At 36.0% G+C, this 17788-nt stretch overlaps 1 protein-coding gene across 6 annotated transcripts in view; it reads left to right on the plus strand.

Moving 5' to 3' along the window:
- bmper.L (BMP binding endothelial regulator L homeolog) overlaps positions 1-17788 on the plus strand; it is a 148675-nt gene that overhangs the window by 81966 nt on the left and 48921 nt on the right. For all 6 annotated transcript variants that reach the window (XR_005961723.1, XM_018266679.2, XM_041565563.1 and 3 more), the window contains 2 exon segments: positions 2073-2118; positions 2744-3073. Coding sequence is in view for 5 of the 6 variants with exons in the window: in XM_018266679.2 (XP_018122168.1) it covers positions 2073-2118; positions 2744-3073 (376 nt within the window). In the remaining variant the exon portion in view is untranslated.

The following is a 17788-nucleotide window of genomic DNA, read 5'->3' on the forward strand; positions in this document are numbered from 1 at the left end:
AACAGGTTTGGATGTTTTGATGAAATAAAAAATTGGGGTTCCATATTTAATTTGGAAAGGACTTTCATTATGCAGTTTTTTATGTGTAGGTGACAGGTCCACTTTAAACTGATTTCAGTGCAATAATTTTCTTATTACACCTACATAAATATAGGAGTCTAATGTCAAACTTGGTTAATCACAAGCATCTCTAGCGAATGCTAATATTGAAGGTCAATTGGCTTCTCATGATGAAATGTAGGTTTTCCACTAGTGATGAGTGAATTTTTTGACCAGGCATAGATTCGCTGGGAAATTATGCACTTCGCCATCTGCAAATTTTTTTGTGAACCTTTGGCAATAATGCTCCGTGAAAAATTTTGCCACAACAAAAAAGTTGCCATAAGAAAAATTCCCCATTGACTTTAACGTATTTTGACAAAAAAGTTTGCGAGACAAAAAATTCACCACAAGAAAAAACACCCATTGACTTCAATGCATTTGAAGTGAGAAAAAATGGTTGGGTGTAAAAAAAATGTTTGACTCCTATTGACTTATCCCTATTCAATTGAATGGGACTAGATTGCTTTCAAAAATAGGTTGCTTTTGACCACTGAGATTTCCACAGAATCCATACATTACTGATTGTTCATTCTACAATTGAGATACATTTGGTATCCACATTTTTAAAAAAATTATCTTAATCTTTAAAAGAGAGAGCAAGTGGGTAATGTATTGAAAATCAAGTTTGAACTAGGTCAAAGAAACCGTTCAGATCTGTGTTTTCATAGAGGTGGCCTTTAATTTGATTAGTTGCTAGACTTGGTGCAAATGGGATCCTGATATTACATTAAATTATACCTCTTTATTTGAGTGTGACACTAACTACTCTTTGGCACAAGTAGTTTATGCCAACTAGAATTTTAACAAGCTTTAGCCTTTGTTTAGTTTCTGGGCAACTATTATTATAAAGCTGTCAGAAAGAATAAAACTAATAAATATACATACATAATTTTTTATTTCATGCAGAAGAATGAATTGATGAGAACACTAGCAATATTAAAATAGGTTATGCTTTAAAGTGGACCTGTCATCCAGACACAAAAATCTGTATAGTAAAAGTCCTTTTCAAATTAAACATAAAATCCAATTTCTGTTTTTTATTAAAGCATTCATAGTTGTCTTAAGCTCATTTAAAAATCTCAGCTGTCAAATCAAATATTGGCATAGGCATAGAGGCGGGCAGACAATTGCTTTCACTTTCCATTCAGCACTACCTAGAAATCGCTGCTCTTCCCACATTCCCCCGTTCTCTTCACCGTTTAATTTTGTAGCCAGGGCATGGGGATGGACATTGGGTCCCCCAATCTGGTGCACAAACAAGATTCTGAGATGATTCAAGGCTTGTGCACACAACAGTGTGCACAAAATGGCTGCTGCCTGCTTGCTATTATGAAATCCCAGACTGAAGGAAGCAAGGTTCAAATAATTTATATAGTGTAATTAAAGTTTATTTTGCTAATGTGATAAAATAGGATTTTGAATATTTTTTTTTTGGTGACGGGTCCCCTTCAATATTGTTTATCTACTTTTATTATCTGATATGTTCACCTTTTTCATACTGATAAATCATTTAGAATATGTTGGTTGGAAAATCAACAACAAATTTTCTGAGCCCAGCAAAGAACTTTCATTTGGTGTTTGTACTGAACAATGAAGAATTTGGGGCAGATTTACTAAGGGGCTTAAAGATGCATTACAGTGTGGAAAAGAACCTTGTAACTCTTAAGTCATGTGTATTTTTCCAAGCAGTTAACATCATTACTGAATGGAAAACAAAATACCAAAGGTTAATAAATCTGCCCCTAATCTTGATTTGTAGTTAAATCTCAGAAAGAGCAGAAGTCAGAAATCAATTCCTTTGGTAGACCACCATTAGCATTTATTGTCATTGCTGGTTTTAAATGGCTTTAATTACTTTAATGTGTTTTTGGATATAATGACTTCTGACATGACCTATTGGGGAATGCTTAATAGCATTAGAAGCACAGCAAAATCAAGTGACTAAATCACATTTCCTTTATTCTTTATAGGGCAAAATACTAAATAGAAAAGGATGCTGTCCTATTTGCACTGAAAGTGAGTAAGTCGTTTTTTTTTAAATTTGTAATCATTCTAATTGTAAGTAAAATGTATGCAAATTGGATGCAACAGGAGAAACAGGTGGCTGTTAAATCAATATTTCCTAGTAGTTATATAAATTGGGAAGAGAGGTTTAAAGGGAAACCAGCCAAAATAATAAACAAAGATATGATTTATTGATGACAGCAAAAATTGGAGGCCTATTTATCAAAATCAAATTTATGAATTGTGTGTGCTTATTTATGAAAATAAAACTTCAATATAAAAAACTGACCTGAATAAAAAAGGTGAAAAAAAATCTTTCAATGGGTCTGCCAACTCTCACCTCTACCAACTGTCACCAAACTCAAATTGAAAAAAAAATTGCTTACATTTTGCCTAGGACTACTCCCATTGACTTCAACATGAACTTGGGAGCTATTAGATACCAAATTTTTACATTTAAGTTTTTCTAGTTTTTTGGAGATAAATCTCTAAAATTCGAGTTTTGGAAATTCTAATTCCAATTTGTGAGCTTTAACTCAAAAAACTTTGTGTCTGCGATGGTAAATCACAAGCAAGTTGCTTCCATGTTTTGTTGGTGTCAGCTGGGGGGTGACTAACTGAACTTTGCATTCAACAGAACCTGGAGTATGCACTGTATTTGGGGACCCCCACTACAATACTTTTGATGGGAGAACCTTCAACTTTCAAGGAACCTGCCAGTATGTTTTAACTAAAGACTGCTCCTCTTCTACCTCATCCTTTCAAGTGCTAGTAAAAAATGATGCACGAAGGACCCATTCTTTTTCATGGACAAAATCAGTTGACCTAATTATGGGAGAGAGCAGTATTAGCCTTCAGCAACATCTTACAGTTAAATGGAATGGAACGCGAATATCATTACCTTATGAAACACCACAGTTTCATATTGACCTTGATGGCTACCTTTTGAAAGTTACAACAAAAGCAGGTGAGTGCGTTTTGTAAAATAATGGGGAAAAAATAGCTGGCTGAATGTTTATTGACATGGTGAATGAACAACCACAACTGCAAGTAGGACAGATATGATGTTTGTGTTTGCATACCTATAGTTTTTGTGTTAATTTTATATATATATATATATATATATATATATATATATATATATATATATATATATATATATATATATATATATATAAATATATATATATATATATATATATATATATATAAACAAGGTAATTCATATTTAAATATTTGTGTCTTTACATGCCTTCAGGCAAAGCCAAAAGAGTTAGTTGATGTATATGTCATCATATACAGTGTATAGCTGTATTATTATCTTATAATAATGCCCCTTAATTAGAGAACGAATGTAAGATGGATTAAGTCCAAGCTTGAAGAATTGCTGCCACTATTACAGGGCCTCCCCTTGCTCTTTATAGACTGTATGCACTATACACTGACAGCCACTACATTCATTATTTTTTCTTTCCCATCAAGATTATATTAGCCACCTTCTTTAAAAACTCTCCTGTTACCTCACTTATATGTACACCATGAATAAGGAATTTGTATGACATGAACAATATGACATAATCAAAGAACTGAATATACAGGCACAGTTTAGTGCTTGATGCAGGTCAGCATTAAGGGCTAGTCCACACGGGGAGATAACGACGCGTTTGTGGTCGCGGCGACAAAGCGCTGCGACAGTCGCCGCGACCGGCGCAGGCGACAGTTTTGTATGGGCGCCTATGTAAAAACGCCTGTGCTAACCACACGAGGCGATGCGCTTTTCAACAGTCGCCTGAAAATGCCTCGCATTTGACTGTTGAAAAGCGCATCGCCTCGTGTGGTTAGCAAACGCGTCGCTATCTCCCCGTGTGGACTAGCCCTAAGCATAAAGCTTTATGGGATGCATAGTCATGACATGGCATTGGTGGCAACAAAAAAACAAATGCTACAGATAAGATAGATAAGCTCTGTAGCATATAATGGATTTAGCTTCCTGTGTAAGGACTAAACTGATTGCATTTTATAAAATCTATCTGTTATCTGCTACTGTGACTTTTCTAATTTTTAACATTGGTAAAGGTGTTTTCTGATGGCTACACAAAAGTATATATATAACCTCCATGTTGCCGGCATTCTCGAAAATGCCTATAGATATACAGTGGTGTGAAAAACTATTTGCCCCCTTCCTGATTTCTTATTCTTTTGCATGTTTGTCACACTTAAATGTTTCTGCTCATCAAAAACCGTTAACTATTAGTCAAAGATAACATAATTGAACACAAAATGCAGTTTTTAAATGAAGGTTTACGTTATTAAGGGAGAAAAAAAACTCCAAATCTACATGGGCCTGTGTGAAAAAGTGATTGCCCCCCTTGTTAAAAAATAACTTAACTGTGGTTTATCACACCTGAGTTCAATTTCAAAGGTTATAAAGCCATTTCTAAAGCTTTGGGACTCCAGCGAACCACAGTGAGAGCCATTATCCACAAATGGCAAAAACATGGAACAGTGGTGAACCTTCCCAGGAGTGGCCGGCCGACCAAAATTACCCCAAGAGCGCAGAGACAACTCATCCGAGAGGCCACAAAAGACCCCAGGACAACATCTAAAGAACTGCAGGCCTCACTTGCCTCAATTAAGGTCAGTGTTCACAACTCCACCATAAGAAAGAGACTGGGCAAAAACACCCTGCATGGCAGATTTCCAAGGCGCAAACCACTTTTAAGCAAAAAGAACATTAAGGCTCGTCTCAATTTTGCTAAAAAACATCTCAATGATTGACAAGACTTTTGGGAAAATACCTTGTGGACCGACGAGACAAAAGTTGAACTTTTTGGAAGGTGCGCGTCCCGTTACATCTGGCGTAAAAGTAACACAGCATTTCAGAAAAAGAACATCATACCAACAGTAAAATATGGTGGTGGTAGTGTGATGGTCTGGGGTTGTTTTGCTGCTTCAGGACCTGGAAGACTTGCTGTGATAGATGGAACCATGAATTCTACTGTCTACCAAAAAATCCTGAAGGAGAATGTCCGGCCATCTGTTCGTCAACTCAAGCTGAAGCGATCTTGGGTGCTGCAGCAGGACAATGACCCAAAACACACCAGCAAATCCACCTCTGAATGGCTGAAGAAAAACAAAATGAAGACTTTGGAGTGGCCTAGTCAAAGTCCTGACCTGAATCCTATTGAGATGTTGTGGCATGACCTTAAAAAGGCGGTTCATGCTAGAAAACCCTCAAATAAAGCTGAATTACAATAATTCTGCAAAGATGAGTGGGCCAAAATTCCTCCAGAGCGCTGTAAAAGACTCGTTGCAAGTTATCGCAAACGCTTGATTGCAGTTATTGCTGCTAAGGGTGGCCCAACCAGTTATTAGGTTCAGGGGGCAATTACTTTTTCACACAGGTTTGGATTCTTTTCTCCCTAAATAATAAAAACCCTCATTTAAAAACTGCATTTTGTGTTTACTTGTGTTATCTTTGACTAATAGTTAAATGTGTTTGATGATCAGAAACATTTTGTGTGACAAACATGCAAAAGAATAAGAAATCAGGAAGGGGGCAAATAGTTTTTCACACCACAGTATATATATATATATATATATATATATATATATATATATATATATATATATATATATATATATATATATATATATATATATATATATATATATATATATATATATATATATATATATATATATATATATATATATATATATAAATAAAAATATATATATATACATATAAAATAGTTTTCTGAAGCAAAGACACCAGCTTTACCAGTGCAGGGCAACAGCATATTACTTTTTAATTACTTTAATACTTGAATTTTTTACTGTTCCTTTAATGTATTCGCCCATCACTAGTCATGGTATGTAGCACAGTATGTTTATCAGAGTGATGAACATACTGTGTGTGCCATACTCTGCCTGCCCTACACTCCCTGTGTGTGCCATACTCTGCCTGCCGTATGCTACCTGTGGGACGTGAGCCTGGTAGGATGTAAGAATTTGGATTGGAAGTTTTAATATGACTTACATTTTTCATATACAGTATGAGTGATTAGTGATATCCCTGCAGTACACAACAACAATTTTTTTTGTACGCTACCTCCAATAATGTACATATTGTCTTAAAAGTTCCTGTAGTAACATAGTTGTGGTTTAAAGTGTGTGTGGTTTAAAAACATGGACTGGCCAACACTGGCTTCTATTATTTTCCCTGCCCCACGTAGGCCAGAAAAATTTCGGCGCTCGGTACCACAGAAATTGGACAGCATTGCTTTCAGCTATTAATTAACTGCTAGTGATGGGTGAATTTGCGCCGTTTCGCTTCGCCAAAAAATTTGCGAATTTTGCGCGAAATTCGCGAAACAGCGAAAAATTCGCGAAACGGCACCGGCGTCTCGTTTTTGACGCCGGCGCCTGTTTTTTTTCCGCTAATTTTTGCGGGCGTTTCGCGAATTTATTCGCCTGCCGCGAATCGAGCAAATTCGCCGCGAATTCGCGCCTGCTGAATAAATTCGCCCATCACTATTAACTGCTAATATAATGAATTTGTAACAACATCACCACCTGCTGGTCAGTGCCTCTGTGTGATTGGAGAGAAACCTCAGGTGACCTTTTTCATGTCTTTCCTGAGCAAAGCAAAGTTTTTTGTTTTCCTTCTGACCATATATCTCTTCTCTCTCACTGACTGTACTTTTAGAGGAACTGACCAGCAGGGGGTGCTGTAGTTGTCATTATATTAGCAGTTAATAATTCGGTTAATAGTGTTGGAATGCAAAAAACTGAATTTAAATGTCAAAATTGCTTAGAAAAGAACCCTGAGCATTTTTTTTCAAGGTTTACATGTCCTTTAAAGAATAGGGCTTGTGCTAAACATTTATTCATTCACCACTGTGTGGATAAATGCAAATAAAATATATTTCAGATGCTGCTTACCTTATTTGGGGGCCAACCAAAACCTTTTGCATTCAGTAAACACAATAAAAAGGGGGGAGAGGGAGTTCATACTTGTTCAGAAACTGTACTGACCATATCAACTAAAGGCACAACTGCGGGAGTGGGTACACTAGGTCAATACATTTTTTTTATACTGCAATCATTTTGTGAGGTAGAACAGGACCTTTGTGCTTCAGTGCTCTAAAATAGGTTATAACAAATAATTCAATGACTAGACAGGATTTAAATGTCATATTTTATATACTTTACAACTACAAGCTGTAGAATGTAGCTGATATAAATGAACGCAGTGACTGACTGCCAAAAACATACCTAAAAAGTGTTTTGTTGGCTCGACTATGGAGAAGTTAATGTCTAGTTGAATTTGGAACAGCATCCACAAGAAAAACAAAAATTTTTTCTCAGGGACAGAAAATTATACCATGCATATGTATGCTGTGGTCCTCTAGTTCTTGCAACAAGCAGTGTTTTTGTAGACTGTTGATATTTTTAGTTTAGGTACAGCAATGAATTGAACTCTTGTCTTAATCGTAATTCTTTTGCCCTTTTATACTGTTTCACACGCACAGACAGTTACAGATACATGCATCCATCCAGTGCATTGCTATTGTTTTCATAGAATAACAGAAACCAGCACCTGAGTTTAGTGTGAATTGTTGGTGTCACTCTATCCAATACCCCCAGGACAGGTATAAGGTGCAATCGCTCCGGGCACTTTGAGGTTGAGGTTATGCGCTAAGATGCTTACTATTTGGTCCTAAAGAATCAGCTACTAGGGCAGAGATCGTCAGCTTGTGGCCCATTTTTTGAACTTGGGCTATGTAGAGATGGTGTAGAGTTTTATACTGTATCAATCTGTCTTTAAGTGAAATAAGGCATGTGTAGGTATTATCTGTTGCTTCTTCCCAGGTCAAGATTTTTGTAGACCAACATTCATTAGCATTCTGAAATGGTTTGGAACCAGATAAGAGTTATGGTATAGCCTATGTATCAGCTTGGTTGCACTGATGTTGTAGAGGATTTCCTTAATGGTAAGACAAGTATTGGTACATTGGGTAGGGGTATAAAAAGCAGGTCTGAGATGTAGATTTTTTAAAAAATAGAGGTGATTGGCATTTGTTTTGCAGTTGAAGGGATGCAGGGTGTCCTAAGTGTTTAAGGGTCATTGACCAAGCTTTGTGGTAAGGGGTAGAAAGTTGTGGGCAAATATCCTGTGTAGGGTGATGACGCAGGAAGCTACAAAGACTCTCAAGAGAGGCCAGGAGTAATGCCTGGAGTCGGGTATTGACATTTTACTGGTCAGGGGTAACACACCAATGGAGGTAATATATTTGTGAGGTCAAGTAATATAGGTGGATGTTTAGGAAAGCCAATCCGCCTTCTGCACACAGGGCACACAAGTTCCTGGCAGTTCTGAGGGGTTCTGTTGTTCCATAGGAGCATTATGAAGGAGATACAGAAACTTTCAAAGGTCATTTTAATTCATTCAATATCATTTTAGTCATGCTGACTGGGCCCCATAGGAATATTGGGAGTTTGGTCCAGTGGGTTACGTTATGTATTAGGGAAGACTTGGTCCAAATTTAGGGAGATACATTTGGTCAATGCCAGAATGAATTGTGACTCTGCGATATTTGAACTGGCCTAACCAGACTAGGGGAGGACTAGGGGAGTGAGTGAGTTATAATGGTCAGCAAAGCAAAGACTTGAAGATCGTCCGAAAAAAGGGTTAGATCTGGAGGGAATACACAAGTGAACCTATTAACCAGGGGGGTGGGGGAGCCTTGCTGCTCCTGCCACCATGGACATGGTGATAATTGCAGGATTTCCACAGCAGGTTGTGTCAATAGGTGCTTCAGAAATGTGCACTTTGCACACTGCACCTGGGAAATAAATGCACCTTCAAATATTTTGCTGCCTCACATTTACAAGCCTTTAAATACATATTTTTTTTAACATGATCCTAATTCTAACAAATCTTTAGTGGGTTAGCTCCTTTATACAGTAAAACAGGGACAACTATTTGAAAAGGGAGTGCAGTAAAAAAAAAAAAAAAATATATATATATATATAATCATATGATAAAATGTGTTAAACATATGCTTATAAGAAAATATTTACATTTAATATATTTACCTTAGAAATAATATGTAACAGACTCAATTCTCTACTGGGCAAAAATAAATATAAATAATTTATTTTTCACATTTAAGAGTCTTGCAATGGTTCTTAGAAATTGGCATTTTGATGAGGCTAATGGAGAAACGACTGTGAATGGCTGGAGCTAGCTAGTTTTTGTTGGAGAGTGCATTGGACAAAGCGGTTAGAGTAACATTAAGAACATCTGGTATATTTCCTGGATCAACCCATGACTGAAAATGCAAGTAGGTCCACAAAATCCTAAAAGATGTGTTAAAGGGCTTAAATTTGTTTTGACAAACTGATTTGGGAGCGTAATATCCTGGTTGTAGATAAACACCGGGTGAACGCTGAGATATCTTATTAACATGTGTCAAATTCATAGTGAGGACTCCAGCGAGATTTGGTCTGGACAGTGCAGCACTGTTCCAGTGAAAACATTATTTACTGTTAAATGAATTAAACAGCATGTAAAATTAATGAGGCAAATTTCTTATGTAATGTGATCATTTTCAAGTCACAAGGAACAATTATATGACATTATTGTGCCATAACAAAATATAGCGGTTCCTTGCTGTGGTATTGCCTGGACATTCCTAAAGCAATGAACATCTGACAGAAGGACCATGGGTTAAATTACATTTGTATAGAAAGAAAAATAAATTTTTAAACAAGATTCCACAATTGTGATGACTTTAACATAAAGGTTTTTGGTAAAAAGCAATTGGCAAGATATAGCATAGCTACTTGTACTTTTCAGTTGTATATGACTAAAAGGTTCCACATGGCAGAACTGAAAGTATTGATAGAGGTACTATTGTGTTTCCAGTAGATGTGTTGATGTGATTGTATACAGGAAAAGGTTGCATCTCAGCTAGAAGCTTTCTCTAAAACTTTTATTGCCTTGAATTAGACCAGAAATAGAAAAAAAAATAGACTTAGTTAAACCACAAGATTTATGGGCCACATGGAAAGGACATTTCCATCAAGCTTAGACAGTTTGCATCTGTTTTAGGGTTAAGGAAGAAGCTAAATTCAGCTAAACAACAGCTGGTGTGTGTGTGAGTGTGTGTGTCTGGGGGAGAGCACAAAATATGACCATAAATGTATCTTTAAATCTAAATAAATATATTCATTTTCTGAGGGGAAAAAATGTCGATTTCCAATTCTGGAAGTAGTTAAGCATGCCTTGACTGTACTGTATTTACATATAAAAAGGTAACTCTAAATAAACAAAGATCTTTTATCAGACATGTGCCTGCACTCTGAATAGATAATTTTCTTTATGTTTTCTACTAAAACACAGTGAGGACTGGTTCCCGATGCTTTATTTTTAATCTTTTGACCTATACTGTGGATACAAACTGTTAAAGACAGTGTTAAATTGATATAGCAGATGTGAGAGAAAGCAGGGCCTATAATGAATACAAAGAAACCTTTTTAAGCTGTGGCAATAAAATCCTTTCATTTCCCAAGCACTTTGTGCTAGATCTTCATTCCAAGTATAGGTCAGAGTGAAAGTTATCGGTCATGTAGATTTGGGTATTTGTCCAAAAAAAAGGGGGAGGGGGGCATTTATTAATACATTTGCTGTTCTGAAAGCAGAGTCTAGCAGTTTAAATATAAAATAAACTATAGCTCTGCAAAAAAAGGCTTGCAGACAGCAGGCATCTTTTAGTGAAGGCTCTGGAACTGTCTGGAATTTTAGAATATTCCCAGCTGATTACTAATTAAAGAAGCCCATCCATGATCAGTGAATATGTCGTTTCTCTTTGCCTAAAAATTTGCGAAACATTTGTGAAACACATTGGGGCATTTTTTCTTGTCGCAACTTTTTCTTGTCTCTGCAACTTTTTTGTTAAAATCAATGGGGTTTTTTTTCTGGTGGCGACTTTTTTTTATCTCAACGTCAGTCTTGGTCACTTTTTGTCGCTACAAGTTTTTCTGCGACAAAAATACCCGCAAATGGCGAAATACAGAATTTTGCTGCGAATCCATGGCTGGCGAAAAAATTCGCTTTTCACTAAAGCCCATCCATGGTCTTATTCGTGGTTAGTAAATATTCTCTTCGGGTCAGTTTGAAACATTTTAATAAATGTGCCTTATCTGAGCTGACAAACAAACTCATTGATCTCTATAAATACATGTATCTATTTGTCAAAACTCTTTCCTGACTGTCACAAAAAAAATTCCTGACAGGAAAGTGTTAATTACAGCAAAAATGTTTGAACTGTTTTGGAATCCTTCTCCCTGGATCTATGGCTAAGGAAAGTTAATTAACAATGCTCACAGTGCTTGCTGTTTGACAGTTGTTTGTGAGCTTACTGAGATGCTACTGTTATTTAAGGTAGAAGAAAGATATCCATTATGCTCTCTTGTGACATATGGATAATTCATGAGTTACTTTAGGACCAATTTCAGCATTTATTCATTGGCAACTAAAAATGTTATGTTCCTTTTCCACTATCCATCAAGGGCACCTAAATATTCAGAAGGAGTTTTTTACAGAGCTGTGAAGATGTGGAATTCTCTCCCTGAATCAGTTGTACAGGCTGATACATTAGATAGCTTTAAAAAGGGGTTGAATGGCTTTTTAGCAAGTGAGGGAATACAGGGTTATGGGAAATAGCTCATAGTACAAGTTGATCCAGGGACTAGTCCGATTGCCATGTTGGAGTCAGGAAGGAATTTTTCCCCCTCTGAGGCAAAATTGGAGAGGTTACAGATGGGGTGAATTTAACAAGATCAAGAACTCACATGTGTATAATACTGGACTACTGTATTTTAAATAGCGATGGGCGAATCAGACCCATTTTGCTTCACCATAAATTCGCCAAAACTGCAAAGATTCGTCAAAATATATTGAAGTCTATGGACAAGACCATTTTTTTCACCTATTGAAGTAAATGGATGTCATTTTCACTGCAAAACTTGGCGAAAAATTCTGCTCAACACTATATATAATGTGTACCATGCCCACTGAGATAGAAAAAAAGGAAAACAGGTTTTCTAGTTTTCTTGGATATTTAAAGGGGAACTAATTGAAAAATGAAAATGTAATATGAGTTATCATTCTGAAATTTTCTAAATATAATCAATTAAAACTTCTGAATCATTTATGATATAATCAAGTTAGGGTCCATTATTCACCTCTCAGCATCTGTCCCTATTCTCCATTCATGCAAGAGTTAGGAGCCTGATTCGAATGACAGTTAAATCCAATATTTCTTTTGCCTCAAAGTTGTATTAGAGCTCACTCTTTTAAAATTACCAGGAATCCTATCTCTGTACATGCAGAATTTGTGCCAAAGTCAGTTATTTGTTTGTACTGGTATCAGTTATTTGGGTTATCTCTAATACATCTGCTAGGAAAGGGAGCCCCAATGTAAGATTTATTGGATCTAACTGTCTATGAAAATCAAACTTAGAACTCTTGCAAGAAGACAGAGTGAAGAGGAACAGATGCTGAGAGGGGAATAGTGAAGATGAACTTGATTATTTTAGAAATGGTACAGGATTTGAATTGATTGTATTTAGAAAGTTTCTTATTTCAGTATGCTGAAGCTTATATAAAATCTCAATTTTTGCGATAGTTCCTCTTTAAGTCTTGCAGCAGGATCAGTGTTAAGGGATAACTTGCTTCAGCCAAGACTGTACAATATGATGTCTACTATTTCTTTGTCAACATGGAAATATGGATATTTTGAGACTTGAATTGTTTCAGTTATCTCCTCCCGCATATCAGAGGGAAAGGGGGTTATTGGTGTACTTTGGTTAGCTTGTTGCGTCTTAGACTTTGAGCTTATGCAAAATATTAATATACAGATCCATCAACTGATGATTCTATTGAAATATTCAATTACATACATACAAGTGCAGCAACATTCTAAAAGGAACAAATTATTTATGAAATTGTGATGAAGTTCATGGGTGGAAGTACATGTAGAAGGTCATTTATCAACATTCTCATTTTAGTGGTTTTAGAGGCATTGGAAACCACAAATAAACTAATTTGCCATGAAAGTTATCAATATAAACGAATATATAAGTATAACCAAAACTTCTAAAATTTCTAGTTATTCAGACAATTACTAGTGAAAACCCCCCAAAATCCTCTAAAAGACTAAATGGCTAAAAAAGTTCCAATAGGATCAGCGTTGCTCCCATTGACTTTCTATAGGACCAAAACTACTTTTATTCCTGAAGTTTTGTATTAGAGATTTTTATAGTTTTTAAACTTCATAAATCTTGAATTTTTAGAGTTTTTGAGAAATAAAACAAATTTAAAGAAAAAAATTAGATTTTGTGAAAAAATAGAAACTCAAATGTTAGTAAAAATGCCAAGATTCACTCTATAAAACACATTTTTATAACTACTGTATATGTTGCCTGTGTAGTTATTAAACATACTTGTCATCTGTAATTTATTATTATGGCCATTTATAGTAGCTTTGCCAAAGAAGTTAAACCATATTTATTTCATAATGAAATTAATTCAACAGTAGCTGAGAAAATTGTTACTAATGAATAACCATGCCAAACTGGGCTTAATCTTTATTGAATTACATTTTCATTCCAATTAGTGATGTATTTGCAAACATTCCTTACTTATAATGTGTAATTATTATTAAAAATATGGATTTAATTTAAAAATACTGCAGAGCAAAAGTGCTATCCAAATGGAAAGGTCAAAATTAGTTTTGGCAGCTACTGGAGAACTGCTTATTTTTTCCTTTGTTTATTTGTTTTTAATTGCCAGGTTTTATTTCAGTGAAATCATAAAAGGACAGTCTGAATGTGTAAAATCAAAATATGAAAAAATAAATGTTTCTTGATAAGTGATCTCTATTAATCACAACACACAAAGCAAGATATAAGAAATTGAGGTATGGGCATGGATCAGAGACTACATATTGTATATGATTTCCTATGGTGATATGGAACCAATTAAGGCATAAATATTTTTTGAGGCTATTTTCTCTGATACATTTGGATAATGCATTACAGTAGTTGTTTTTGCCTTTTTACAGGACGACTTCACCAAAAAAAATAATTCTTTGTAGAACACTGAGGGGCTGATCTATCATGCCTTGAGGATCATTGTTAGCCAAACAATTGCTGAATAGGTAAAAAAGTGTGTTTTCCCCACAAACTGTTAAAAAAAATTAAAAGCTCACTAGTTTTCAGGTGGGAGCTTTTTTTTTTTTTGCAGTTTGTTAGGAAAGAATAAATTGATTGTAAAAACATGAGTGGGTTCAGGAATAGCGATGAGCACATTTTTTTTGCCATGCATGGATTTGTGGCAAAATTACGCACTTTGCCATCTGCAATTTTTTTTTTTGCAAAACTTTGCCGAGAAAAATCACCAAGACAATATTGTCGTAGAGACAAAAAAAGTCACCATAAGAAAAAACGCCCATTGACTTTAATGCATTTGGAGTTAGAAAAAAAAATTTGCTGCCTATTGACAGTTTTGCCACAAACCAAGAAAAAAAGAGACAGGGAATGTAGAAGTGTCTTAGTATGTGGACACACCCTCCTCCCTCTCTAATGCTAACCAGTTCAGGCAAGGATACAATGTAAGTAAGTTAATAGCATAACATTAAAACTTCACCTTTAATACAGACAATTAAAAATTAGTACACACTGCACTGGGCCATGCCCACACACCACAGACCAAACACCGTTTAGACAGATTCACTACTCCACAACCTGTGGATAGTGCTGGACAGTCGCCATAAAAACATATATTAAAAACTGATGCAAAAGGTGGCAGGTGGGGGAAACATCAAGCAAAAAATATATAGCTCAATGGTCATGTGCACCAAAGTTTTGCACAAATGGGGATAATGCAAATAAATATCCCATAGCCTTTAAGCCAAAAAGAACCCCCCTCTCCTCTGTGCCCAATTCTGCCTGTCTACGTGGGGAGCAGATAGGGGCTATATCCCCCACCGTCCACCTATGCTGCCCTACGCATTTCGCTGTTGCCAGCTTCTTCAGGGGCGTAGGTGCTGACTGTGTGGCCAGGACTGTCTTAAATAGACTCCCATGGGCGTCCCTCGTGGCCGCGCTGTATGATGACGCCCTTAGTTGCGCAAATGCGTCAATGCGCATCTGTATTGTCCCTAATAGGACATTCACAGAAGTAGAAACAAAAAGTAAAATTTCAAGTGTATGAACTTAATATTTTAAAGCTACCACCATTATCAAGTTAATAACGATTTGTTTGCAATCTTTTCTCAGATCCCAAGATAATGTTAGTACAAAACTAAGTATATAATATTGAAAAAGGAGGGGGGGTGTTTACTTAGTAACCAGATTTCATAAAAAAGGCGCAAAAGTGAAGCCTTCATTTAGTCCATGAGGTGACTTAGTTCCCATGGAATAAATCCACTCGGCTTCTTTTTGTAAGAGTTTCCTATCAAGATCACCTATACGGGTAGTGCTCAATACTTGTTCAACACCAATACAATGCATCATATTGGTGTTGCCATTATGACATATATTGATGTGATTAGCTATTGAGGTATTCCGTTTATGCCTGACATCTCCCACATGCTCCATTATTCTTCGTCGGAATTCTCTAATGGTTTTACCGACATATTCGATACCACAAGCACATTGCATCACATAAATGACACCTTGTGTCTTACATTGATAAAGTGTGCTAGATTGTGATGTATATTGTCCATTTTTCGAAAGATCAAAGTACTTTTAAGTACAAACAGACAAGCAACACAGTCACCACATTTATAACAGCCTTTATATTTGTTACTCAGCCACATGTCATTGTTGGACTGGACAAAGTGGCTTTGTGTTAGTTGGTCACGTAGATTGCGACTTCGTCGATATGTTACCTGGGGTCTCACTCCCAATACTTTTGAGAGGTCGGTATCCTGTTGTAAAATATGCCAGTGCTTATTAAGAATGTCAGTAATTTCATTATGTTGTTTGCTATGGTCACCTATAAGTCTAATTGTATTTTCTACTTGTTTCACTTGATGTGGGGATGATAATTTTTTCTTAGCCGTGAGGAGTGATTTCCTTTCCGTGCTCTATTGTATGCCTTTTTTAATGAGTTGTGGCTGTAACCCCTTTCTTTAAACCTCCAGTACAGTTTCTTTGCTTCTAACTTAAACTCATTAGCTGAGCTGCATAATCTTTTGACTCTCAAATACTGACCCACAGGGATACCCAAAATGGTGTTTCTAGGGTGTTGACTCTTTGCGTGCAAGAGGCTATTGGTTGCTGTTTCTTTGCGATAAACTGTGGTTGATAAATTGTCATTAGTGGGAATACGGTATATGCGAATGTCGAGCAAATTAATGGTGTTTTTGTCAATTACCAATGTGACCTTAAGATTTATGTCATTGGTGTTCAGTAAATTAACAAATGACTCAAATTTGCTGGCCGTACTAATCCAAATCAGGACTATGTCATCGATATACCGGGCGCAGGTACTTCCCATCGCGGTTCCTTGCTGTTGATGGTAATACTTATTGTTAAAGGTGAAATAATTATGCGTGGGGACAGTTTTGCTAATTTTTCAGTTTTTTAGGGTGTTATTTATCAAAGGTCGAGTTTGTGAGTTTTTTTCTACACCGAATAATTTGAATGTTTGCTTATTTATGAAAAAACAGGAATGTAAAATACTCGATTGGGGAAAAAATTGGGGAAATTGGGGAAATTGGGGAAAAAAATGGGGAAATTGGGGCAAAACTCAAATACCTTCAATTTATTGAGTTTATAGGCTAAAAAAAACTTGAATACCTTGAATTTAGTGAGTTATAGCCTAAAAAAATCTTGAATACCTCGAATTTATCAGGTTTTTGAGTGCAAGCCACTGTAAAAAAAACCCCTGAAAAACATGAAGGCAAAAAACATCTTAAAATGGTAAAAGGGACCTCTGCCATTGACTGCTACATGAACTCGACAGGATCTAGCTTATAGCAGCTTCGGGGCATAATAAATCTCGAAAAATTATAGTTTTTTTTTTCCCCAGAAAAAAAAAGTGTTTTCGTACCCTCAAAAGATGTGAATTTTTTGTGAAAACACAACTCGACCTTTGATAAATAACCCCCTTAGTGTAGGATTCTACTGCAGTGAAATGGTCACGTTATATAATAATAAAACAATACCTTGTACTTGATACCAATTAAGATATAAGTAATCCTTATTTAATATTTAAATGATTTTCTAGTCAACTTAAAGCATGGCAATATCCCTTATCTGGAATACCCCAGGTCTTGAGCATTCTGGATAACATACCTGTACTACATTCTGCACTTTTATTGGTGAGCCCAGGTGTATTTAGAGAGTAATACACATTGCCATATTACAGTATAAAATATATATACCTTACAGTATATTTCACCTGGGCTGAGTGTGTTATACGTATCCATTCATTATTAATTTAGGGCGTTTAACAAAATTATTAATTGCTTTCATCCACCCTGTACTATTTAGGAACAACGTTTATATGAAAATTCCAGGCAAACCGCACATGCTTGATAAAGAGTGGAGTGCCACTCGAAACGTTGCATACCTATGCTGCCCTAAGATGGAATAAATA

Source organism: Xenopus laevis, chromosome 6L (assembly GCF_017654675.1).
Source record: "Xenopus laevis strain J_2021 chromosome 6L, Xenopus_laevis_v10.1, whole genome shotgun sequence".
In the NCBI taxonomy this organism is placed as follows: domain Eukaryota; kingdom Metazoa; phylum Chordata; class Amphibia; order Anura; family Pipidae; genus Xenopus; species Xenopus laevis.